The sequence below is a fragment of the Scyliorhinus torazame genome, chromosome 2 (genome assembly GCF_047496885.1).
Source record: "Scyliorhinus torazame isolate Kashiwa2021f chromosome 2, sScyTor2.1, whole genome shotgun sequence".
Lineage (NCBI taxonomy): Eukaryota > Metazoa > Chordata > Chondrichthyes > Carcharhiniformes > Scyliorhinidae > Scyliorhinus > Scyliorhinus torazame.
The window spans coordinates 15,530,947-15,558,704 of NC_092708.1; the positions used below are offsets into that span (position 1 = coordinate 15,530,947).

At 51.1% G+C, this 27,758-nt stretch overlaps 1 protein-coding gene across 7 annotated transcripts in view; it reads right to left on the reverse strand.

The window, feature by feature from the left end:
- Positions 1-27,758, reverse strand: part of spega (striated muscle enriched protein kinase a) — a 1,182,457-nt gene that overhangs the window by 72,617 nt on the left and 1,082,082 nt on the right. For all 7 annotated transcript variants that reach the window (XM_072468701.1, XM_072468720.1, XM_072468711.1 and 4 more), the window contains 4 exons: positions 17,523-17,565; positions 14,498-14,572; positions 10,417-11,406; positions 7,106-8,729 (listed from right to left, as the gene is read on the reverse strand). In XM_072468701.1, coding sequence (XP_072324802.1) covers positions 7,106-8,729; positions 10,417-11,406; positions 14,498-14,572; positions 17,523-17,565 — 2,732 coding nt within the window. The remainder of the gene's footprint in view (positions 1-7,105; positions 8,730-10,416; positions 11,407-14,497; positions 14,573-17,522; positions 17,566-27,758) is intronic.

Here is a 27,758-nt window from a genome sequence, read left to right on the forward strand (position 1 = left end):
GTGAGGCAGCACGGTAGCACAGTGGTTAGCCCTGTTGCTTCACAGCGCCAGGGTCCCAGGTTCGATTCCCGGCTGGGTCACTGTCTGTGCGGAGTCTGCACGTTCTCCCCGTGTCTGCGTGGGTTTCCTCCGGTTTCCTCCCACAAGTCCCGAAAGACGTGCTTGTTGGGTGAATTGCACATTCTGAATTCTCCCTCCGCGTACCCGAACAGGCGCCGGAGTGTGGCGACTAGGGGCTTTTCACAGTAACTTCATTGCAATGTTAATGTGAGCCTACTTGTGACAATAAAGATTTATTTTAAAGCGCAGTCGACGTTGAAAAGCAGTGGAAAATGAAGGCAATATTGTGCACAGCGAGATAGGCAGCACGGTAGCACAAGTGGCTAGCACTGTGGCTTCACAGCTCCAGGGTCCCAGGTTCGATTCCCCGCTGGGTCACTGTCTGTGTGGAATCTGCACGTTCTCCCCGTGTCTGCATGGGTTTCCTCCGGGTGCTCTGGTTTCCTCCCACAGTCCAAAGACGTGCAGGTTAGGTGGATTGGCCATGATAAATTGCCCTTATTGACCAAAAAGGTTAGGTTGGGTTATGGGGATAGGGTGGAAATTGAGGGCTTAAGGGGGTCGGTTCAGACCTGATGGGCCGAATGGCCTCCTTCTGCACTGTAAGTATGTTCTATGAGATCCCACAAGCAGTTCATCGTTGATCGTTTAATGTCCTATCTAACTGACCGATGGGTTGAGTGTCATGATGTCTCCGGTGCTCCCTCTAGTGTTTATTTAGTCCTAGTGCATCGACATGAACCCCTTGTGTATCTGCAGTGATGCATATCATCACAAGATTTAGAGGGAATTCCCGAGCTCAGGGCTCAGGCAGCTGAAGGCACGGCCAACAATGGTGGGGAGAAGTAATTGGGGAAGGTCAGGGGGCTTGAACTGGAGGAATGCAGAGATTTGAGGGCTGTGGGGTGTCATGTGAGATTACCTTTAAGAAATGGGTGTTTATAAATGGGTGTGTACATAAATATCTGTAGTGAGAGCACCTTTGAGAAATTGGTGTTTATTACTGCAGTGATGTCAGAGAGTGGGCGGAGCTGGGCTGTCTGTCAGCTTTTTACTTTCGTTTTCGGCTGTTTGCTGCAGGGTGTGTTTTCGTTTCGTTTTCAGAGCTGGATAGCTGCAGTCACAGCCAGAAGGGGTATTAGTCTCTCTCTCTGTAATCTAAAGACTGTAAATCGATCCTGGTGATTTAAAACTAATAACAGTAGTGACTTTAACCTGATGTGCTTCTGGTAAAAGGTGTTTTAAGTCGTATGGGTGTTAAAAAGGAAAGCTTAAAGGATTACTTAGTGTTGTAGTCTTTGGGGGTTGTATTTGAATTGATGGTTGCTAAGATGTTCACTGTATGTTTTAAAAAGGTTAACTTGAGTTCATAGAATAAATATTAAAAGAAATACTTCTTTTAAAAGTATTTTAAAAATACTTTTCCATTTCTGCTGTCCCACACCTGTAGAGTGGGCCGTGTGCTCCCCATACCACGATCTAGTAAAAGTTGTGGGCCAGGGGAACTCCATGATACACTTTGGGGTTCTCTAAACCCTGGCCCATAACAGGGGCTGGAGGAGATTATAGAGATAGGGAGGAGTGAAGCCACGGAGGGATTTGAAGATGATCATTTTAAACTCGGGGCATTGCTGGGCCGGGACCTCAGGCAGGTCTGTGAGCTCACAGGGATGATAGGGGAACCGGGCGTGATGTAAGTTGCGATATGGAGAACAAAAAGTTGGACATTCTCAGGTTCATAGAGTGTGGAAGGTGAGAGGCTGACCTGGAGAGCATTGGTATGGTTTAGTCTTGAGGTTACAAAGGCAGAGGGTGAGGGGTGAACACAGTGAGTTCTCAGTGAGCACTGGCTCTGACCAACATGTGGAGAACGTTTCCAGACTTGCTAATCTGGGATTGTGCCTCAGAATGGGCCAGTGCCTGGGAATTTCCTCAAAGCTGCTTTGACAGAACCACGCAGAGCTGGGAGAAGGAGCAGTTTCCCAACAACTTCCTCTAAATGGGAGGCGCTGGTGTAGTGGCATTGCCACTGGACTAGTAAGCCAGAGGCCCGGGCTGATGCTCTGGGGACACGGGTTCAAATCCCACCCCGGCAGCTGGGGGAATTTAAGTTTAATAAATCTGGAATACAAAACTAATCTCAGTAATGATTGTTGTAAAAACGAATCAGGTTCACTAATGCCCATTAGGGAAGGAAATCTGCCGTCCTTACCCGGTCTGGCTTACATGGAAAAATAATAATAATCGCTTATTGTCACAAGTCAGCTTCAAATGAAGTTACTGTGGAAAGCCCCGAGTCGCCACATTCCGGCGCCTGTTCGGGGAGGCCGGTATGGGAATTGAACCCGCGCTGCTGGCCTTGTTCTGCATTGCAAGCCAGCTGTTTAGCCCACTGTGCTAAACCAGCCCCTGTGACTCCAGACCCGCAGCAATGCGGTTGACTCTTAGCTGCCTCGGAAATAGCCGAGCACGCCACTCAGTTCAAGGGGCAATTAGGGATAGGCTGCAAACTTTGGCGTTGCAAGCGACTCCCACACCCAACGAAAGAATAAAGAAAACCTTGAGGGGTGGTCTGATCGAAATGTTTAAAATCTGAAAAAGATTCGATAGGGTGCATTCGGAGAAACCAACTCCTCTTGTGGCAGATGAAGATCGAGGGAAGGTAATACTAAAAATTCGAGCCAGGTCATTGCGGGGTGATGCCAGCAAGCACTTCCTCAAACAAAGGGAGTGGAGATCCGGAACCCTCGCCTCCCCAAAAGGGTTACCGAAGCTGAGGGTTAATTGGAGTTTTAAACACTAAGTGTGATTGATTTTTGTTGGTAAGACCATAAGAATATAAGAACTAGGAGCAGGAGTAGGCCATCTGGCCCCTCGAGCCTGCTCCGTCCTTCAATGAGATCATGGCTGATCTTTTGTGGACTCAGCTCCACTTTCCGGCCTGAACACCATAACCCTTAATCCCTTTATGCTTCAAAAAACTATCTATCTTTATCTTAAAAGCATTTAATGAAGGAGCCTCTACTGCTTCACTGGGCAAGGAATTCTATAGATTCACAACCCTTTGGGTGAAGAAGTTCCTCCTAAACTCAGTCCTAAATCTACTTCCCCTTATTGTGAGGCTATGCCCCCTAGTTCTGCTTTCACCCGCCAGTGGAAACAACCTGCCCGCATCTATCCTATCTATTCCCTTCACAATTTTATATGTTTCTATAAGGTCCCCCTGCATCCTTCTAAATCCCAACGAGTACAGTCCCAGTCTACTCAACCTCTCCTCGTAATCCAACCCCTTCAGCTCTGGGATTAACCTAGTAAATCTCCTCTGCACACCCTCCAGTGCCAGTACGTCCTTTCTCAGGTAAGGAGACCAAAACTGATCACAATACTCCAGGTGTGGCCTCACTAACACCTTATACAATTGCAGCATAACCTCCCTAGTCTTAAACTCCATCCCTCTAGCAATGAAGGACAAAACTCCATTTGCCTTCTTAATCACCTGTTACACCTGTAAACCAACTTTTTGCGACTCATGCACTAGCACACCCAGGTCTCTCTGCACAGAAGCGTGTTTTAATATTTTATCATTTAAATAATAATCCCTTTTGCTGTTATTCCTTCCAAAATGAATAACCTCACATTTGTCAACACTGTATTCCATCTGCCAGACCCTAGCCCATTCACTTAGCCTATCCAAATCCCTCTGCAGACTTCCAGTATCCTCTGCACTTTTTGCTTTACCACTCATCTTAGTGTCGTCTGCAAACTTGGACACATTGCACTTGGTCCCCAACTCCAAATCATCGATGAAAATTGTGAACAATTGTAGGCCCAACGCTGATCCCTGAGGGACACCACTAGCTACTGATTGCCAACCAGAGAAACACCCATTAATCCCCACTCTTTGCTTTCTATTAATTAACTAATCCTCTATCCATGCTACTACTTTACCCTTAATGCCTTGCATCTTTATCTTATGCAGCAACCTTTTGTATGGCACCTTGTCAAACGTTTTCTGGAAATCCAGATATACCACATCCATTGGCTCCCCGTTATCTACCACACTGGTAATGTCCTCAAAAAATTCCATTGAATTAGTTAGGCACGACCTGCCCTTTATGAACCCATGCTGCGTCTGCCCAATGGGACAATTTCCATCCAGATGCCTCGCTATTTCTTCCTTGATGATAGATTCCAGCATCTTCCCGACTACCGAAGTTAAGCTAACTGGCCTATAATTACCCGCTTTCTGCCTGCCTCCTTTTTTAAACAGCGGTGTCACGTTTGCTAATTTCCAATCCGCCGGGACCACCCCAGAGTCTAGTGAATTTTGCAATTTACCTAGCCGTCTCTTTTAGTACTCTGGGATGCATTCCATCAGGGCCAGGAGACTTGTCTACCTTTAGTCCCATTAGCTGGCCAATCACTACCTCCTTAGTGATAACAATCATCTCAAGGTCCTCATCTGTCATAGCCTCATTTCCATCAGTCACTGGCATGTTATTTGAGTCTTCCACTGTGAAGACCGACCCAAAAAACCTGTTCAGCTCCTCAGCCATTTCCTCATCTCCCATTATTAAATCTCCCTTCGCATCCTCAAAGGACCAATATTTACCTTAGCCCCTCTTTTTTGTTTTATTTATTTGTAGAAAGTTTTACTATCTGTTTTTATATTCTGAGCAAGTTTACTCTCATAATCTATCTTACTCTTCTTTATATATTTTTGGTAGCTTTTTGTTGCCCCCTAAAGATTTCCCAGTCCTCTATGCTCCCACTAATCTTTGCCACTTTGTATGCTTTTTCCTTCAATTTGATACTCTCCTTTATTTCCTTAGATATCCACGGTCGATTCTCTCTCTTTCTACCGTCCTTCCTTTTTGTTGGTATAAACCTTTGCTGAGCACTGTGAAAAATCGCTTGGAAGGTCCTCCACTGTTCCTCAACTGTTTCACCATAAAGTCTTTGCTCCCAGTCTACCTTAGCTAGCTCTTCTCTCATCCCATTGTAATCTCCTTTGTTTAAGCACAAAACACTAGTGTTTGATTTTACCTTCTCACCCTCCATCTGTATTTTAAATTCCACCATATTGTGATCGCTCCTTCCGAGAGGATCCCTAACTATGAGATCATGAATCAATCCTGTCTTATTACACAGGACCAGACCTAGGACCACTTGTTCCCTCGCAGGTTCCATTACATACTGTTCGAGGAAACTATCACGGATACATTCTATAAACTCCTCCTCAAGGCTGTCTTGACCGACCTGGTTAAACCAATCGACATGTAGATTAAAATCCCCCATGATAACTGCTGTACCATTTCTACATGCATCCGTTATTTCTTTGTTTATTGCCTGCCCCACCATAATGTTACTATTTGGTGGCCTATAGACTACTCCTATCAGTGACTTTTTCACCTTACTATTCCTGATTTCCACCCAAATCAATTCAACCTTATCCTCCATAGCACCGATGTCATCCCTTACTATTGCCCGGATGTCATCCTTAAATAACAGAGCTACACCACCTCCCTTAAGGATGTGGAGGGGAATGGAGCTACGATGGGTAAATGTTGCCGCAAAGCAGATCGAATCGTAATGGCTAACCAGGCTTCAGGGCACCATTAGGCAAGTACAAACTGTACACTACTGGATCACTCTAATAAGTTGTCTTGGAGTCCTCTGATAGTGCACAATGTATTCCGACACTTGTTATAACCATCAGGAAAGATTGAATAGTTTGGAGCTCTTTCCTCTGGAAAAGAAAGGGCTGGAGGGTCTTTAATATTGTGATGGATTGACGTGCAGAAGATAGGAACACAGGACATAGGAATTAGGAGCAGAGGTCGGCAATTGAGCCCTTCGAGCCTGCTCCGTCATCCAATCAGATCATGGCTGATCTCTTCCTGGTCTCAAATCCACCTTCCCACCAGTTCCCCATATCCTTTTAACCCATTTTTAAAAATCAGAAATATATCTATCTCCTTCTTGAAACCATTTAATGACTCCAATTCCACCGCACTATGGGGACAGCGATTTCCAAATTCATCACTCTCTGCGAGGAGTAGTTCCTCCTCATCTCAGTTCTAAATCTACCACCTCTATTTGTGACCTCTCGTTCTAGATTGCCCACAAAGGGGGACATTTGTTCTACGTTTACTTTATCAATCACTCTTAGTATTTTATAACCTCGATCAGAATGTTTCCACATATCGAGACAAGGGGCATAAATATAGTCGTCATGGCAACTTGCACCTTTTCACATGCATGTCACAGTTGGAGCGATGGACAGTGATGGTGAAGATTCCAACTTTCATTCCATCACGTGGAGGTGGTGGCCTCGTGGTCTTGTCACTGGACTATTGACCAAGAGACCCAGGGTGAAGCTCTGGGTCCCTGGTTCGAATCCCACCACAGCAGGCGGTGGAATTTTAATTTTAATTATAAGTCGAATGATGACCATGAAACAATTGTTGTAAAAACCCATCTGGGTCACTAATGCCCCTTTCGGGAAGGAAATCGGCCGTCCTTGCCCGGTCTGGCCCTACATGTGACACCGCAGCAATGTAGGTGACCGTCGAATGCCCTCTGAAATAGCGGCTCTTTACCCACGCTCCGTAAACGCGGCTCACGAGGAATCTCTCCGCCACTTTTACCAGCGGTCACTGGGCATTGCAGGCTGCCTTCCTTGGTCAGCAAGTCCTGGAGGAACTGGAACCCACTGACTCGGAGTCAGAAGGAGAGACATTGCCCACTGCACCTCAATCGGAGGGTCACTAATACATCTAATCGGGGATTCAGGAGAAGCCTCTTGACTCAGAGTGTGGACAGAAGGTGGAATTCGCTCCCACAGAGAGAATAGGTCGAGGGGTAAATACGTGAGGGAGAGAGGAATGAAGGACCTGTGGAGGGGGGTTGGGGGAGGGGGGTGAGATTAAGAGGTTTGGGAGGAGGTGGCATGGAGCATGGACACAATCATAGAGCAATTGGGCCGAATGGCCGCTTTGTGTGTTGTAATGGAGCAACATGGCGGGAAGAGCAGCTTCCTTACCTTTCTCTGGCTTGGAGGAAACGCTCGTCTCCGAATGGAGCGACTCTGACGAGGGCGTGGAGCGGGTCTGCGTTGCCAACTGGTTCTGAGGGATTCCCACCTTCCTCAGTGACCCTGCCTCTGAGGTGGACCTCCTCAGCAGGGACAGGAAGGGGCCTCGCTTGCCCTCCTTTGCCTCTTGCAGGACGGGTGTCCCGGGCTCCGAGGGGGGTCCCTCCATCCTCTCCTCCGATTGACTGCGACCAAAGCGCAGGGAGATCCCCGAGATGGTCGACTCGATCTTCCTCCGGACAGCCAGCGCCGGCGAATTTTTGTGCTCCTTCTTGGGGGGCTCGGAGTCCACCTGCCGGACGGCAACTTGGCCCTTTCCAGCCTCCTGCTCCGGCCTCTCCTCCACATTCCTGTCCTTCGCGTTGCTCCTCCCAAAAGACCAGGAGAGTTTGCGTCCTCCGCTCGCCTGACCTTCCCTCACCTGCTCTTTCCTCTCACTCGCCGGCCCCCCCTTGAACCTCAGGGACAGCCTCCTGACAAAGCTGGAATCCTTGGTGGCTTCCGGAATGTTCTGCTCAGACCTGGACCTGGACTTCCCCCCTTCTTCATAGTTCAGCAAGGACTCTTGCCCCTTCATGACCTGTAACGGGGCCCCCATCGCCCCCGGCCGATACACATTTTCCCCCTTTTGGGGCACTTGCCCCAACTTCTCCTCTGACTTGGGTCTCATCAGGTGTTTGAGACTCTGAGTTAGTGACGGTTGCTTTGCCTTCTTGAATTTTGCCTCAAACACTTCCTCAGATTCGATATTTTCGATGTTTAAGAACTGCCCCATGCTGGATGACTTCGCTTTCATTTTGGGGACGGCCTCCTGGGTTGGATGGGCCTCTCTCTGCTCCACCTCCCCCGGGGTCGGAGCGGGAGCGCCTCTTGCTGTCAGACTGCCCCCGTCCGGGGCTGGAGTCGCTTTCCCCCCAGCCACCCCCAGGGCTGGAAGGGGCATGGCTTTGGCCTTGTGTACTGGCCGGACGGGCGTTTGGAGCTTGACCTCGGTGGTGGCCTCAGGTTGGTGCTGGTCAGGTGGCGAAGCTGCCGGGCTTGATGGAGTTGACAATTTAGGTCTTTGCGAGTCGGCCGGGCCCAATGTGGCATCCAGTGAACCATCTGCAGAGCTGGGAGGGGGGGTGACAGGCTGGGGTGACAGGTTGCTGTGTGTTATGACTGCGGTCTTGCCAATCATTATCTTCCTATACCGCCCTTCCGGCGCCACGTTCTCTTCCTCCACCTTCGGAGGCTCGACCGACGGCGCTGTTTTGATCTCGGGCGTCGTTGGTCGCTGGGACGCCTCCTGGGCTGCCTCCGACCTTACTGGGGTTGGCGGCCTTGAGCCATCGCATTTGGAGGGGTCGGTCAGGGCGGAGAGGGAAGGAGATTCCTTCAGCGGGAACAGTGATGGTTCTGGGCTACCTCGCCAATCCGGCTGCAGGAGCGGGATTTCCAGCGGGGCACCGAGCCGTCGATGGAGCACCGTGGGCTCCCCCTGGGAGAACGACGCACTCTTCCGCAGAACCCGCCCTTCTGACAGCTCCTCGCTGGGGGCGCTCTCGCTGGAGGCTGCCCTGGCCAACCTGGGCTGAACACAAGAGCACAAGAGTTAGCACAGGCCACTTGGCCCCTGGGGCCTACTCCCCCCATTCAACAAGGCTGATCTTCATTGCGGCCTCAACTCCACTTTCCTGTCTGACCCCCATATAACCCTTGACCCCCTTCCCAGACTCCACTGCTCTCTGGGAGAGAATTCCAAAGACTAACAAGAGAAGAAATTTCTCCTCATCTCAGTTTTAAGTGGGAGGCCTTATGTTTGAACCCCCCCCCCCCACCCCTTGTTTTTGACTTCCCCACAAAGGGAGACATCCTCCCAGTATCGACCGTCAAATTCCCTCAGGATCTGATATGTTCACGCATCTTGACAATTACATGGATAGGATGGGTATAGACGGATACGGCACTAGGGTGAAAAAATGAAATGAAAGTCGCTTATTGTCACAAGTAGGCTTCAAATGAAGTTACTGTGAAAAGCCCCTAGTCACCACATTCTGGCGCCTGTTTGGGGAGGCTGGTACGGGAATTGAACCCGCGCTGTTGGCCTGCCTTGGTCTGCTTTCAAAGCCAGCGATTTAGCCCTGTGCTAAACCAGCCCCTAAGGGTGTGCTGCGGGTTTTGGATAAGGATAGTATCATGACCGGTACAGGCTTGGAGGGCCGAAGGGCCTGTACCTGTGCTTTGAGTTCACCTCTCAATCTTCTGAACCACGATGGATCCAGGCAGAACCTTTATAGATTCATAGAATTTACAGTGCAGAAGGAGGCCATTCGGCCCATCGAGTGTTGAATGGCCTCCTCCTGTTCCTGTGTAACAGGCTCGAGGGGCTGAATGGTCTCCTCCTGTTCCTGTGTAACAGGCTGGAGGGGCTGAATGGCCTCCTCCTGTTCCTGTGTAACAGGCTGGAGGGGCTGAATGGCCTCCTGTTCCTGTGATCATCGAGTCTGCACCGGCTCTTGGAAAGAGCACCCTACCCAAGGTCAACACCGCCACCCTATCCCCATAACCCAGTAACCCCACCCAACACTAAGGGCAATTTTGGTCGCTAAGGGCAATTTATCACGGCCAACCCACCTAACCCGCACATCTTTGGACTGTGGGAGGAAACCGGAGCACCCGGAGGAAACCCACGCACACACGGGGAGGATGTGCAGACTCCGCACAGACAGTGACCCAAGCCGGAATCGAACCTGGGACCCTGGAGCTGTGAAGCAATTGTGCTAACCACTATGCTACCGTGCTGCCCTTTAACTGCCCCATTGAACCTGCACTACCTTTCCTCAAAAGATCCTTAACCCATGAATCAGTTGAATGAATCTTCCCTGGACTGCTTCTAAATATATCCTTTCTGAAATAAGGAGAGCGAAAATGTATACAATCCTCCAGATAGGTCCGAGGCCCTGTTAAAATGTGGCAACAATTCCCGGCTTTTATATACCCCTTGCAATAAACAGGGGGGTTCCATTTGTCTTCCTAATCACCTCCGGAGAAACCTGTGATTCATGTACCAGGACACGCAGATCCCTCTCGACCTCCGAGTTCTGCAATCTCTCTCCATTTAAATAATATTCTGTATTTCTATTCTTCCTGGACAAGTGGACATGGTCACAGTTTCCCACAATGTGCTCCACCTGCCAATGTTTTTGCCCATTCACTGAACCGTCTGTCTCTCCTTGCAGAGTCTTTATGTCCCCGTCACTACTTTCTTTCCTACCTACCTGGGCAGCCATTTTCTCTGGCCTGGGGGGTCGGAGGGAATGTCGCTCCAGGGATGAGGAACGCTGCTTGGGGTCATCCGGGATTCCCAGGTGCTCAAGGAGGGGCCCCCGCAGGCCACTCATCTTGCTGTCCACCGAGCCCCCTCGTAGGAGCCGCTGCCTCATGAGTTGCAGCTTCAGTGCGTAATCCTCCTGGCAAGGGCCTCCCTTCCGCCGCTGGGCGGCCAGGTCGTCCAGCCTCCCGGGGCTGGGGCTCCGTCGCGGCAGCTCCATCGACATCGACTTCTTCAGCTTTCCCGGCACCTCAGCCGCCTTTTCGCTCTGATCCTTGCCCGTGTCATCCCCGCCTTCCTGGGCGCCCAGCAGGGCCAGGGCGGAGTCAGCGGAACTCCCCCGCCGGAACTCCCCCCTCCGGGAAACAGCCTCGGCCCTCAGCGAGTCCGGCGAGTCGATGCTCACTCCTTTCCGCAGGCTGCGCTTGGGGACACTGGACTTCCTCTGGAGCTCCGAATCTTCGTCCGAGGAGGAGTCGCCAGGTTCAATGTCCGTCGACCTCTTCCTCGATATCTTCACCCGCACTTTGCTCGGTCCCTCTGGCTTCACCTCCCCGTTTTCCCTTCTCTTGGCTTGGTCCAGTTCCTCCTTGCTCTGCCTGGGCGATGGGCTGCGGGCTGCCTGAGGGGCCATGGCGCTTGCTGCCTCTTCACTCGGCGTGGCGTGGACGCCGTTGTGGGTCCTTGACGTCTCCTCCTCGTCGCTGCGGAGCTTGGGGAGGTGCAGCCTGGCCGACAAGAGCTCAGGCTGCTGCGGCATGGGAACGAACGGGAACTCATCGATATCGTCCGAGTCGGAGGAGGACGAGAGGACAGAGGACAGACGGTGTTCCTTTAGGTGTTTGGGCATTCCAATGTTCATGTGACCGGATGTGTCTTCCAGGAGCTCGGGAATGGACCTCATGACCATGGAGGATTTATAGTTAATGAGGGAGCGCTGAAAAAGATCAACCAGAAAGACAACATAAGGATCGGAACAATGACTGAAATCTCATCATGCAGAACGTGGGCAATAGAAATGTTCAAGACAGTCCACAGTTTGAAATATCCCACTTCTCATCCTCAATCAGCTTCTTGCTCAAATTGTCATCTAATGCCATGATCGTGCCTCGCAGAGCCATCATAATGACTGAAAGGAAGCCATTCAGCCCCTCGAACCTGTTACACAGGAACAGGAGGAGGCCCATTCAGCCCCTCGAGCCTGTTACACAGGGACAGGAGGAGGCCCATTCAGCCCCTCGAGCCTGTTACACAGGGACAGGAGGAGGCCCATTCAGCCCCTCGAGCCTGTTACACAGGGACAGGAGGAGGCCCATTCAGCCCCTCGAGCCTGTTACACAGGGACAGGAGGAGGCCCATTCAGCCCCTCGAGCCTGTTACACAGGGACAGGAGGAGGCCCATTCAGCCCCTCGAGCCTGTTACACAGGGACAGGAGGAGGCCCATTCAGCCCCTCGAGCCTGTTACACGGGAACAGGAGGAGGCCCATTCAGCCCCTCAAGATCCCCAACACACCAAAGGGAAAGCCTTTGATCTTTTTAATCTGAATCTGGGGGAAATAATGGGATTGGGGTTATGCCACAGGACAAAGTCTTGTCAGGCTAATCTATTGGTTTGCAGTGAGGGGGAGGGTGTGACAATGAGGTTTGATTGGGGTAAGGCACTACCTTCTGAAAGACAAGGACAGCAGATTCCCGGGAACACCAGCAATTGGACGTTCCCCTCCAAGCCACTCACCACCCTGACTTGGAAATATATCGGCCGTTCCTTCACTGTCGCTGGGTCAGTGTCCTGGAACCCCCTCCCTAACAGCACAGTGGGTGTACCCACACCACATGGACTGCAGCGGTTCAAGAAGGCAGCCCACTCACCACCTTCTGAAGGATGAATGCTGCCAACGGCACAACCCATGATAGGTCGGCACAGTAATTAGCCACAGTGCACGAGAAATCCCTCACTCTCAGAGTGGGACAACTAAATACATAGATCGAGGGGCTTCATTGGGTCAGGCGTAGGGCAGGCGAGGAGGCAGATCGGAGTCTCCCTCAGCCGGGACTATTGCTGTCATTCTGAACCACATACTAACAATCTCGTGATCGGAAGTAACTGGCCTCCTACATCCGATCAGCGAGGTGTGTTTTATAAAATACAAATTCATAAGTCATTGGATGGACAATTGTGTGCACTGAAGGTTTTTTTTTAAAAAGGACACGTTTTCCTCAGCTGCTCACAGCAGCCACCGTGTTGCATTCGCGAAGGGCACAAATTGTTTAACGGAGTCACCAAGTCCGTGAAGTTCTCAGAGACGGGTGAAGGAAAGATGAAATGAAATGAAATGAAAACCGCTTATTGTCACAAGTAGGCTTCAAATGAAGTTACTGTGAAAAGCCCCCAGTCGCCACATTCCGGCGCCTGTTCGGGGAGGCTGTTACGGGAATTGAACCGTGCTGCTGGCCTGCCTTGGTCTGCTTTCAAAGACAGCGATTTAGCCCTGTGCAGATTTTGTATAGCCAGAGGGAGGCTGCCCCAGGGGAAACAGCTTCACCCCGTCTCTCCTCCTTCTAAAATGCCTCTCCTCAATGCTGAGCTGCTTTGTGATTTGTAAAACACACCCGAAGACCTCATTGCTGCAAAGCGAGGGTTCATGAACGGGAATTCTGAATCATCACCACTTTCACCGGTGAGAAACCCCACAAACCCAGTGGCTACTGTGGCCCGGGACCCTTCAGCTGTGAACAAACACCTGGACAATCCGTGAAGATTTTGTTTCTGAGGTTACTTGTTATTTGGCCAAGTTTTAAAAAGCTGTTACCCTGCAGAATTTACTTCTTTTTACATACTTGGGGGGATTAGACGTGTGTCGTTTCTGCATTGTTGAGTCATTAGACATATTTGTACATTTAATTTCTGCATCTTTACCTGAGTGAATTTTCATAATAAAACTAAGTCTTTACTCGTTATCCTAAGGAATTTGGCTGGTTTATTTCTTGCATCACGCTCTACGTAGTTAAATATATAAATTAAATGACAATGTCACTGTCGCTTTAAATTCAAACTCTGATATAAACAATTCAGGAGTGGGGCAAAGTTCACCCCTATTGTCCTGATCATAACAATCCCATAATTGGACAGATAACATTTTAAAATGTTTTTTGGGATTTCAGTAAATCCTTTGATACCATTCCTCTCTCCACATTAATTAAAGTGCCTCATCCCTGGGGAGCATTACAGTAAATCTCCCTCCGCACACACTCCAAGGTCTTGACATCCTTCCGAAGGTGTGGAGCTCAGAACTGGACACAACCCTCCAGTTGTGTTTTTATATCGTTTCTATTGTCTGTCTCTATTAATAAAGTCATATGTTTTTTTGTAAACCACCTTTTCAACTTCTCTGCCAACATGAAGGAGTACGAGGCTGTTTCATGGAATCATAGAATGATAGAATTTACAGGGCAGTAAGAGGGCATTCGGCCTATCGAGTCAGCACCGGTCCTTGGTAAGAGCACCCTACTTAACCCCACACCTCCACCCTATTTCCGTAACCCGGTAACCCCACCTAACCTTTTTGGACACTAAGGGCAATTTATCATGGCCAATCCACCTAACCTGTGCATCTTTGGACTGTGGGAGGAAACCGGAGCACCCGGAGGAAACCCACGCAGACACGGGGAGAACGTGCAGACTCCGCACAGACAGTGACCCAAGCCGGGAATCGAACCTGGGGCCCTGGAGCTGTGAAGCAACAGTGCTAACCACTGTGCCACCGTGCTGCCCTAATGGGTGATGGCGTTGATGACAGTCGGAGTGCATCACAAAGACATCCCTGTAACAACCTGAACGGGATACACCCAGCTGGGGATGACTGTTTCCCCGTGCCCAGCTGCCCGGCTGTGGATGGGGTGGTTTTCCGATACTGGGAAAAGTGTGGAGTCGACCGGAAAGGGGAGAGGACCCGGTGAGGTGTAGCCGAGGCTCGTGTAGTCAGTGTTGTTAAACAAAAGTCTTTACTATAACTCGCTGTGAACAAACCTGCCATTTTCTTCTTGACACTAGAATCTTCAGTTGCTCAGTGCTGATGACCTTCCCTTTCACCGTGAAGATACTCTGAAAAAGAGGAAAAGGGGATGTGTAAAATCAACACTCGTGTTTCTGCTATTCTTTGATGGGTTGTGGGCGTCGCTGGCTGGGCTGGCATTTGCTGCCCATCCCTAACACTGCCATACTAGCATCACCAGGGTGCCAGGTCGACAGTGCCTAGGTGCCCCAGTGCCAGCTTTCCAGTGTCAGGGGGTGCTCCGCCCTTAACCAGGTGGGGTGAGGGGGAGCTCGAGGTTCCCCCTAGGCGGTACGTTGGGGGCAGTAGGGTGCCTGAGGGGGTCGTGAGATCAGAGCGGCATTTAGAAACGGCATCCTGACCTCTCGCGGCACTGGTGAGTGAGGTAAGCGCGGCCTCGGTTGAACGTTCCTCGCCTGAGGCCCAGAAAAAAACACAGTCCCGTTTGCCAGCGGGGTCGTTCTCGACGCGAGAAATCTCCCGCTATCCACGCCCAAAACGGGACTCTGTTTTCCCTCGTTAAATTGCGTGCCCTTTGTTTCCTCTCTGCCAACCAGTTTTCTATCCATCTTAATACACTACCCCTAATCCCATGCACTTTAATTTTACACAATAATCTCTTATGCGGGACTTTATCAAAAGCCTTCTGAAAGTCTAAATACACCACATCCACTGGCTCCCCCTCATCAACTCCACTGGTTACATCCTCGAAGAATTCCAGTAGGTTTGTCAAGTGTGATTTTCCCTTCGTAAATCCATGCTGACTCTGTCCGGTCCTGCCACTGCTTTCTAAATGCCCTGCTATAAAATCTTTGATAATGGATTCTCGAATTTTCCCCACTACTGACGATAGGCTTCCTGGTCTATAATTCCCTGTTTTCTCTCTCCCTCCCTTTTTGAATAGTGGGGTTACATTAGTGACCCTCCAATCTGCGGGAACTGTTCCAGAGAATCTTGGGAGATGAGAAAAGGAAAATGCGGGTGACTGAAGGGGAAGGGATGCCATAGTTGGAAAACATGATGTGGAGATGCCGGCGTTGGACTGGGGTGAGCACAGTAAGAAGTCTGACAACACCAGGTTAAAGTCCAACAGGTTTGTTTCAAATCACTCGCTTTCGGAGCGCTGCTCCTTCCTCAGGTGAATCAGGCATGCTCGCATTCCAAGCATTGGCTGGCATCTTTGAATCTGTCTATATATATATGTTTCTGGAACATACCTCTTCATTCACCTGAGGAAGGAGCAGCGCTCCGAAAGCTAGTGACATCGAAACAAACCTGTTGGACTTTAACCTGGTGTTGTAAAACCTCTGACTATAGTTGGAGAAAGGGGAGAAGAGGGTGTATGTGCGAGGTGGGCAGGTGAGTAATGGGGAGACCAGAGGTGGTGGTGTAGTCGTCATGTCACTGGGCTAGTAATGATCCGGGTCCAGGCTAATGCCTCTGGGAACTCGGGTTCAAATCCCTCCACGGCAACTGGTGAAATTTAAATTCAATTAATAAATCTGGAATATAAATTTAGTCTCAGTAACGATGAGCATGAAATCATTGTCGGCTGTTGTAAAAACTCATCTGTTTCACTAATGTCCGTCAGGGAAGGAAATCTGCCGTCCTTACCCAGTCTGGCCGACACGTGACTCCAGACCAACAGCGATGTGGTTGACTCTTAACTGCCCCCCTCAATAAATGCTGGCCCAGGGCGGCACGGTGGCGCAGTGGTTAGCATTGCCGCCTCACTGCGCCGAGGACCCGGGTTCGAATCCCGGCCCTGGGTTACTGTCCGTGTGGAGTTTGCACATTCCCCCCGTGTCTGCGTGGGTCTCACCCCCACAGCCCAAAGATGTGCAGGGTGGGTGGATTGGCCGCGCTAAATTGCCCCTTAATTGGAAATTTAAAAAATTTATGTTCTTGTAAAACAACCTTTATAATTTTTTTTTATTCGTTCCTGGGGCTTGGGGATCGCTGGCTGGGCCTGCATTTATTACCCAACCCGAATTGCCCTTGAGGGACAATTAACAGTTAACCACATTGCTGTGGGTCTGGAGTCACGTGTAGGCCAGACCGGGTAAGGACGGCAGATTTCCTTCCCTAAAGGACATTAGTGACCCAGATGGGTTTTTACGACAATCGACACTGGTTTCATGGTCATCATTAGACTTTCAATTCCAGATTTTTATTGATTTCAAATTCCACTATCTGCCGTGGGGTGTGATTTGAACCCAGGTCCCCGGAGCATTACTCGGTTCCGGATTTCTGGCCCAGCGACAACACCACTTACGCCACCGCCTCCCCATGTACAGGACTAATGGAGAAACTGGTCTTTTGCAGCCTGCTAATTCTCTATGTTTGCATTAGAGACCCCATTTATCAGGACGCCCACCCTGTTCTGGAGGGTGATTTGCATTGCCCTGGCATCGGCAACGTACCCATTTATTCACCCTTTCACAGAGGAACATTGTCTGCTGTACCCAAATTACAGGATCAAAGGACTGGATTTTGTTTATTGTCACGTGTACCGAGGGACAGTGAAAAGTATTTTTCTGCGAGCAGCTCAACAGATCATTAAGTACATGGGAAGAAAAGGGAATAAAAGAAAATACATAATAGGCCAACACAGGGTAAAAGATTTGAACGATTATAAGATAGGTGAATAGAGGATCTGCTCGGGAGAGCTCGCAGAGAGTCGCCAAACACAGGCACCATCTGACCGGCTCAATATTTACGGCATTTTCGGATCAGAATTACAGAACGAACCCTGAGAATCAGTGGCTGGTTACAGCACATAACCAGGCCATTTGGTCCATCGACCCCATACCGGCCCTTTTACCCGGATTCTATGCTCTTCAGTGATACAGTTATCACAATGTTTTATATCTGGTTGTTATTGTCAAATGGAGCCTGCAATCTCACAGCTGTTCAATCCTTTGTTTCAGCAGGATCTTCTCCATCTCTGATTGAAAGACGTTAAACAGTGAAATCTGTTTCAGTCAGCAATGAACTCACCGAAAACCAGGGGTGCTGGAGACACTCTTCAGCATCTGGCCTCCTAGAAACAAGCAGAGGAAAGAAACAGTTAGAACCCAGGCACACACACATAGAACAGTCAGACACCACCCAGACACACACACACACAGAACAGTCAGACACCACCCAGACACACACACACACAGAACAGTCAGACACCACCCAGACACACACACACATAGAACAGTCAGACACCACCCAGACACACACAGAACAGTCAGACACCACCCAGACACACAGGACACAGTCAGACCACACACACACACACACACACAGAACACAGTCAGACCACACACACACACACAGCGCAGACACCACCCAGACTCACACACACAGGACACAGTCAGACCACACACACACACACACAGCGCAATCAGATACCACCCAGACACACACACACACAGAACAGTCAGACACCACCCAGACACACAGGACACAGTCAGACCACACACACACACACACAAAGCGCAGTCAGACACCACCCAGACACACACACACACAGCGCAGACACCACCCAGACTCACACACACAGGACACAGTCAGACCACACACACACACACATGGCACAGTCAGATACCACCCAGACTCACACACACACACACAGGACACAGTCAGACCACACACACACACACACAGCGCAGTCAGACACCACCCAGACACACACACACACAGCGCAGACACCACCCAGACTCACACACACAGGACACAGTCAGACCACACACACACACACATGGCACAGTCAGACACCACCCAGACACACACACACACAGGACACATCAGACACCACCCAGACACACACACACGGCACAGTCAGACAACACCCCCCTGCCTCCCAGAGACACATATAGGGCACAATTAGATAACACCTGGACAAACATACACAGGACACAGTCAGACAATACCCGAACACACACCACAAGTGTTGTCAGACTCAATCGCGTGTGCGTGTCTTGGTGTTGTCAGGCCAACACCGGCCACAGTCAGACAACATCCAGGCACACACACACAGGATAAAGTCAGGCACCACCAACACACACACACAAAGGACCCACACACAAACACACACACACACAGTCAGACAATATCCAGCCACACATACATAGAACATAGAACAATACAGCGCAGTACAGGCCCTTCGGCCCACGATGTTGCACCGAAACAAAAGCCATCTAACCTACACTATGCCATTATCATCCATATGTTTATCCAATAAACTTTTAAATGCCCTCAATGTTGGCGAGTTCACTACTGTAGCAGGTAGGGCATTCCACGGCCTCACTGCTCTTTGCGTAAAGAACCTACCTCTGACCTCTGTCCTATATCTATTACCCCTCAGTTTAAAGTTATGTCCCCTCGTGCCAGCCATTTCCATCCGCGGGAGAAGGCTCTCACTGTCCACCCTATCCAACCCCCTGATCATTTTGTATGCCTCTATTAAGTCTCCTCTTAACCTTCTTCTCTCCAACGAAAACAACCTCAAGTCCATCAGCCTATCCTCATAAGATTTTCCCTCCATACCAGGCAACATCCTGGTAAATGTCCTCTGCACCCGCTCCAAAGCCTCCACGTCCTTCCTATAATGCGGTGACCAGAACTGTACGCAATACTCCAAATGCGGCCGTACCAGAGTTCTGTACAGCTGCAACATGACCTCCCGACTCCGGAACTCAATCCCTCTACCAATAAAGGCCAACACTCCATAGGCCTTCTTCACAACCCTATCAACCTGGGTGGCAACTTTCAGGGATCTATGTACATGAACACCTAGATCCCTCTGCTCATCCACACTTTCAAGAACTTTACCATTAGCCAAATATTCCGCATTCCTGTTATTCCTTCCAAAGTGAATCACCTCACACTTCTCTACATTAAACTCCATTTGCCACCTCTCAGCCCAGCTCTGCAGCTTATCTATATCCCTCTGTAACCTGCTACATCCTTCCACACTATCGACAACACCACCGACTTTAGTATCATCTGCAAATTTACTCACCCACCCTTCTGCGCCTTCCTCTAGGTCATTGATAAAAATGACAAACAGCAACGGCCCCAGAACAGATCCTTGTGGTACTCCACTTGTGACTGTACTCCATTCTGAACATTTCCCATCAACCACCACCCTCTGTCTTCTTTCAGCAAGCCAATTTCTGATCCACATCTCTAAATCACCCTCAATCCCCAGCCTCCGTATTTTCTGCAATAGCCTACCGTGGGGAACCTTATCAAACGCTTTGCTGAAATCCATATACACCACATCAACTGCTCTACCCTCATCTACCTGTTCAGTCACCTTCTCAAAGAACTCAATAAGGTTTGTGAGGCATGACCTACCCTTCACAAAGCCATGCTGACTATCCCTGATCATATTATTCCTATCTAGATGATTATAAATCTTGTCTCTTATAATCCCCTCCAAGACTTTACCCACTACAGACGTGAGGCTCACCGGTCTATAGTTGCCGGGGTTGTCTCTGCTCCCCTTTTTGAACAAAGGGACCACATCTGCTGTCCTCCAGTCCTCTGGCACTATTCCTGTAGCCAATGATGACAGAAAAATCAAAGCCAAAGGTCCAGCAATCTCTTCCCTGGCCTCCCAGAGAATCCTAGGATAAATCCCATCAGGTCCAGGGGACTTATCTATTTTCAGCCTGTCCAGAATTGCCAACACCTCTTCCCTACGTACCTCAATGCCATCTATTCTATTAGCCTGGGGCTCAGCATTCTCCTCCACAACATTATCTTTTTCCTGAGTGAATACTGACGAAAAATATTCATTTAGTATCTCGCCTATCTCTTCAGACTCCACACACAATTTCCCATCCCTGTCCTTGACTGGTCCTACTCTTTCCCTAGTCATTCGCTTATTCCTGACATACCTATAGAAAGCTTTTGGGTTTTCCTTGATCCTTCCTGCCAAATACTTCTCATGTCCCCTCCTTGCTCGTCTTAGCTCTCTCTTTAGATCCTTCCTCGCTACCTTGTAACTATCCATCGCCCCAACTGAAACTTCACACCTCATCTTCACATAGGCCTCCTTCTTCCTCTTAACAAGAGATTCCACTTCCTTGGTAAACCACGGTTCCCTCGCTCGACGCCTTCCTCCCTGCCTGACCGGTACATACTTATCAAGAACACGCAGTAGCTGATCCTTGAACAAGCCCCACTTATCCAGTGTGCCCAACACTTGCAGCCTACTTCTCCACCTTATCCCCCCCAAGTCACGTCTAATGGCATCATAATTGCCCTTCCCCCAGCTATAACTCTTGCCCTGCGGTGTATACTTATCCCTTTCCATCATTAACGTAAACGTCACCGAATTGTGGTCACTGTCCCCAAAGTGCTCTCCTACCTCCAAATCCAACACCTGGCCTGGTTCATTACCCAAAACCAAATCCAACGTGGCCTCGCCTCTAGTTGGCCTGTCAACATATTGTTTCAGGAAACCCTCCTGCACACACTGTACAAAAAACGACCCATCTATTGTACTCAAACTATATCTTTTCCAGTCAATATTTGGAAAGTTAAAGTCTCCCATAATAACTACCCTGTTACTTTCGCTCTTATCCAGAATCATCTTCGCCATCCTTTCCTCTACATCCTTAGAACTATTAGGAGGCCTATAAAAAACTCCCAACAGGGTGACCTCTCCTTTCCTGTTTCTAACTTCAGCCCATACTACCTCGGAAGAAGAGTCCCCATCTAGCATCCTCTCCGCCACCGTAATACTGCTCTTGACTAGCAGCGCCACACCTCCCCCTCTTTTGCCTCCTTCTCTGAGCTTACTAAAACACCTAAACCCCGGAACCTGCAACATCCATTCCTGTCCCTGCTCTATCCATGTCTCCGAAATGGCCACAACATCGAAGTCCCAGGTACCAACCCATGCTGCCAGTTCCCCTACCTTGTTTCGTATACTCCTGGCATTGAAGTAGACACACTTCAAACCACCTACCTGAACACTGGCCCCCTCCTGCGACGTCAAATCTGTGCTCCTGACCTCTCTACTCTCATTCTCCCTTACCCTAAAACTACAATCCAGGTTCCCATGCCCCTGCTGCATTAGTTTAAACCCCCCCAAAGAGCACTAACAAATCTCCCCCCCAGGATATTTGTGCCCCTCAGGTTCAGATGTGGACCATCCTGTCTGTAGAGGTCCCACCTTCCCCAGAAAGAGCCCCAGTTATCCAGAAATCTGAATCCCTCCCGCCTGCACCATCCCTGTAGCCACGTGTTTAAATGCTCTCTCTCCCTATTCCTCATCTCACTATCACGTGGCACGGGCAACAACCCAGAGATAACAACTCTGTTTGTTCTAGTTCTGAGCTTCCATCCTAGCTCCCTGAAAGCCTGCCTGACATCCTTGTCCCCTTTCCTACCTATGTCGTTAGTGCCAATGTGGACCACGACTTGGGGCTGAACCCCCTCCCCCCTAAGGACCCGGAAAACACGATCCGAGACACAGGTCACGGTCAGATAACACTCAGACGACACACTCGGACACACACACACAGGACACATTCAGATTGAACCCAGACACACAGAGGACACAGTCAGACAACATTGATACAAGCAGGGGGAGTCCAGGCCCTATGGAGCTATGTGGGAAAGGGAATGGGGAGGTTCAGTCAGGGCATGGGGACATGGGTGAGCGGACCATCTCCATGGCCAGTGTAGAATGTGGTGAAGGTGGCTTGTGTGTGGGTGAGGCTGAAGATGGGTTGAAGGAGGGCACAGGGGGCAGGTATGATGAATGTCCAAATGCTAGATGCAGTAGTCCAATATCCCACAAGGTGGCACTCACCTGATCAGCTTTTTAACGATTGAAGAAGAACTTAGCAGCCATCGGGAGCTCGGAATTACACAGATCGATTAATAATTCCTCAGCCAACATCAGTGAAAAATCCAGAAGATCTGTGCTCATTGTCACGCTGCTGCTGGCGGGATCTTGCTGTGCGTTGATAGGCTGGTGCGTGTCCCAGAACCGCACAATTGTTATGGTGCAGGAGGAGGACATTCAGCCCCTCGTGTCGACACTGCTCTCCTAATGACTCTCCAAACAAACGTCCTGACTCAGGGCCGTTACCCGGCCTTTTCCCTGAACCCCTTCACATCGTTCCATTCACAGCTCCAGGGTCCCAGGTTCGATTCCCGGCTTGGGTCACTGTCTGTGCGGAGTCTGCGCGTTCTCCCCGTGTCTGCGTGCGTTTCCTCCGGGCGCTCCGGTTTCCTCCCACAAGTCCCGAAAGACGTGCCTGTTAGGTGAATTGGACGTTCTGGATTCTCCCTCAGTGTACCCGAACAGGCGCCGGAATGTGGCGACTAGGGGCTTTTCACAGTAACTTCACTGCAGCGTTAATGTGAGCCTACTTGTGACAATAAAGATTATTATTGTCATCTAATGCCCTCTTGAAGGTCCTGAAAGGTGTGATAAAAATAAACATCCTTCCATCGCTGTCCAGCCGGTTCAATGGCTGAACGATTTTATTGGTTTTATTTTTAATATACAACCACTTGATAAACTTTTGGAATTCTGCGGCCCGGACACAGCAGGAGAAAGATAACGCCGGTCAGCACTTTTTCTGACAGGCTGTTGATGTTTCAAGGCAGTTGTTCACATGAGGGGGTTATCGAGAATGAGTTTAAGATTCCCTGAGTGTGACAGCAGTGCTTCAGGCAGGGTCCACTTTCAGAGGTGTTTACCATAAATGGGAGGCGTCTCTAATAACATCCCTGGTTCAGGCGAGGCCTCTTTGCTGCAGTTATTAATACCTTACCCGGCCCTTTCCCTCCCACCCACTGTCATGATATTCAAACACACACATCATGATAGACACACCATCAGACAAATCAGTGCACACAACACCACAACCAATCATAGACAAGGACAGAGACAGTATAAGAGAAGAAACACGGCACCTGGTGGCCAGTCGATCTGGAGACCAGGACAAGGCCAGAGAGTCACCACGTGCACAGTATCAAGACAGGACTGTAAATAACAAGTCGAAATAAAACAGCATTGTACCAAATACAACCATGTTGGTTCATCTGTACATCAGAACACCCAACACTACACCCACTTCCCCTCACATTCTGCCTCACCAGGGTGGGGGCAGCCCTGTTCAAGCAGGCGTCACCCTCGTAGATCTTCAAGGTTTAAAGAACGGCCTCTCGGGATCTGAGTGCTCCTGGGGTCCGCAGAGAGGTCAGGGCTCCGTGCTCAACTGGCTGAGCACAAGTCAATCATCCGTGTGGAAATATAGGAGAGGAGGTAGGGGCGGCGCAGCGGCTAGCACAGCTGCCTCAAGGCGCCAAGGACCCGGGTTCGATCCCGGCTCTGGGTCACTGACCGTGTGGAGTTTGCACATTCTCCCCGTGTCTGCGTGGGTCTCACCCCCACAACCCAAAGATGTGCAGGGTAGGTGGATTGGCCGCGCTAAATTGCCCCTTAATTGGAAAAAAAATAATTGGGTATTCTAAATTTATTTTTAAAAGGGAAGGAGAGAAGAGGAGGAGGCCCATTCAGCCCCTCGAGCCTGTTACACAGGAACAGGAGGAGGCCCATTCAGCCCCTCGAGCCTGTTACACAGGAACAGGAGGAGCCCATTCAGCAGGAGGAGCCCATTCAGCCCCTCGAACCTGATACACAGGGACAGGAGGAGGCCCATTCAGCCCCTCGAGCCTGTTTCACAGGAACAGGAGGAGCCCATTCAGCCCCTCGAGCCTGTTACACAGGAACAGGAGGAGCCCATTCAGCCCCTCGAACCTGATACACAGGGACAGGAGGAGGCCCATTCAGCCCCTCGAGCCTGTTACACAGGGACAGGAGGAGCCCATTCAGCCCCTCGAGCCTGTTACACAGGAACAGGAGGAGCCCATTCAGCCCCTAGAGCCTGTTACACAGGAACAGGAGGAGCCCATTCAGCCCCTCAAAACTGTTACACAGGGACAGGAGGAGGCCCATTCAGCCCCTCGCGCCTGTTACACAGGAACAGGAGGAGGCCATTCAGCCCCTCGAGCCTGTTACACAGGAACAGGAGGAGGCCATTCAGCCCCTCGAGCCTGTTACACAGGAACAGGAGGAGGCCCATTCAGCCCCTCGAGCCTGTTACACAGGAACAGGAGGAGCCCATTCAGCCCCTCGAGCCTGTTACACAGGAACAGGAGGAGCCCATTCAGCCCCTCGAACCTGATACACAGGGACAGGAGGAGGCCCATTCAGCCCCTCGAGCCTGTTACACAGGAACAGGAGGAGCCCATTCAGCCCCTCGAGCCTGTTACACAGGAACAGGAGGAGGCCCATTCAGCCACTCGAGCCTGTTACACAAGAACAGGAGGAGCCCATTCAGCCCCTAGAGCCTGTTACACAGGAACAGGAGGAGCCCATTCAGCCCCTCGAACCTGATACACAGGGACAGGAGGAGGCCCATTCAGCCCCTCGCGCCTGTTACACAGGAACAGGAGGAGGCCATTCAGCCCCTCGAGCCTGTTACACAGGAACAGGAGGAGGCCATTCAGCCCCTCGAGCCTGTTACACAGGAACAGGAGGAGGCCCATTCAGCCCCTCGAGCCTGTTACACAGGAACAGGAGGAGGCCCATTCAGATACTCCCCCAGCCTGTTACACAGGAACAGGAGGAGGCCCATTCAGCCCCTCGAGCCTGTTACACAGGAACAGGAGGCCATTCAGCCCCTTGAGCCTGTTACACAGGAACAGGAGGAGGCCATTCAGCCCCTCGAGCCTGTTACACAGGAACAGGAGGCCATTCAGCCCCTCGAGCCTGTTACACAGGAACAGGAGGCCGTTCAGCCCCTCGAGCCTGTTACACAGGAACAGGAGGAGGCCATTCAGCCCCTCGAGCCTGTTACACAGGAACAGGAGGAGGCCCATTCAGCCCCTCGAACCTGTTACACAGGAACAGGAGGAGGCCCATCCAGCCCCTCGAACCTGTTACACGGGAACAGGAGGCGGCCATTCAGCCCCTCGAGCCTGTTACACAGGAACAGGAGGCCATTCAGCCCCTCGAGCCTGTTACACAGGAACAGGAGGCCATTCAGCCCCTCGAGCCTGTTACACAGGAAGAGGAGGAGGCCATTCAGCCCCTCAAGCCTGTTACACAGGAACAGGAGGCGGCCATTCAGCCCCTCGAGCCTGTTACACAGGAACAGGAGGAGGCCCGTTCAGCCCCTCGAGCCTGTTACACAGGAACAGGAGGAGGCCATTCAGCCACTCGAGCCTGTTACACAGGAACAGGAGGCAGCCATTCAGCTCCTCGAGCCTGTTACACAGGAACAGGAGGCGGCCATTCAGCCCCTCGAGCCTGTTACACAGGAACAGGAGGCCATTCAGCCCCTCGAGCCTGTTACACAGGAACAGGAGGCCGTTCAGCCCCTTGAGCCTGTTACACAGGAACAGGAGGAGGCCATTCAGCCCCTCGAGCCTGTTACACAGGAACAGGAGGAGGCCCATTCAGCCCCTCGAGCCTGTTACACGGGAACAGGAGGAGGCCCATTCAGCCCCTCGAGCCTGTTACACAGGAACAGGAGGCCATTCAGCCCCTCAAGCCTGTTACACAGGAACAGGAGGAGGCCCATTCAGCCCCTCGAGCCTGTTACACAGGAACAGGAGGAGCCCATTCAGCCCCTCGAGCCTGTTACACAGGAACAGGAGGAGCCCATTCAGCCCCTCGAGCCTGTTACACAGGGACAGGAGGAGGCCAATTCAGCCCCTCGAGCCTGTTACACGGGAACAGGAGGAGGCCCATTCAGCCCCTCGAGCCTGTTACACAGGAACAGGAGGCCATTCAGCCCCTCGAGCCTGTTACACAGGAACAGGAGGAGGCCCATTCAGCCCCTCGAGCCTGTTACACAGGAACAGGAGGAGCCCATTCAGCCCCTCGAGCCTGTTACACAGGAACAGGAGGAGCCCATTCAGCCCCTCGAACCTGGTACACAGGGACAGGAGGAGGCCCATTCAGCCCCTCGAGCCTGTTACACAGGAACAGGAGGAGCCCATTCAGCCCCTCGAGCCTGTTACACAGGAACAGGAGGAGGCCCATTCAGCCACTCGAGCCTGTTACACAGGAACAGGAGGAGCCCATTCAGCCCCTAGAGCCTGTTACACAGGAACAGGAGGAGCCCATTCAGCCCCTCGAAACTGTTACACAGGGACAGGAGGAGGCCCATTCAGCCCCTCGCGCCTGTTACACAGGAACAGGAGGAGGCCATTCAGCCCCTCGAGCCTGTTACACAGGAACAGGAGGAGGCCATTCAGCCCCTCGAGCCTGTTACACAGGAACAGGAGGAGGCCCATTCAGCCCCTCGAGCCTGTTACACAGGAACAGGAGGAGGCCCATTCAGCCCCTCGAGCCTGTTACACAGGAACAGGAGGAGCCCATTCAGCCCCTCGAGCCTGTTACACAGGAACAGGAGGAGGCCCATTCAGCCCCTCGAGCCTGTTACACAGGAACAGGAGGAGGCCATTCAGCCCCTCGAACCTGTTACACAGGAACAGGAGGCCATTCAGCCCCTCGAGCCTGTTACACAGGAACAGGAGGAGGCCCATTCAGCCCCTTGAGCCTGTTACACAGGAACAGGAGGAGGCCCATTCAGCCCCTTGAGCCTGTTACACAGGAACAGGAGGAGGCCATTCAGCCCCTCGAGCCTGTTACACAGGAACAGGAGGCCATTCAGCCCCTCGAGCCTGTTACACAGGAACAGGAGGCCGTTCAGCCCCTCGAGCCTGTTACACAGGAACAGGAGGAGGCCATTCAGCCCCTCGAGCCTGTTACACAGGAACAGGAGGAGGCCCATTCAGCCCCTCGAACCAGTTACACAGGAACAGGAGGAGGCCCATCCAGCCCCTCGAACCTGTTACACGGGAACAGGAGGCGGCCATTCAGCCCCTCGAGCCTGTTACACAGGAACAGGAGGCCATTCAGCCCCTCGAGCCTGTTACACAGGAACAGGAGGAGGCCATTCAGCCCCTCGAGCCTGTTACACAGGAACAGGAGGCGGCCATTCAGCCCCTCGAGCCTGTTACACAGGAACAGGAGGAGGCCCATTCAGCCCCTCGAGCCTGTTACACAGGAACAGGAGGAGGCCCATTCAGCCCCTCGAGCCTGTTACACAGGAACAGGAGGCGGCCATTCAGCTCCTCGAGCCTGTTACACAGGAACAGGAGGCGGCCATTCTGCCCCTCGAGCCTGTTACACAGGAA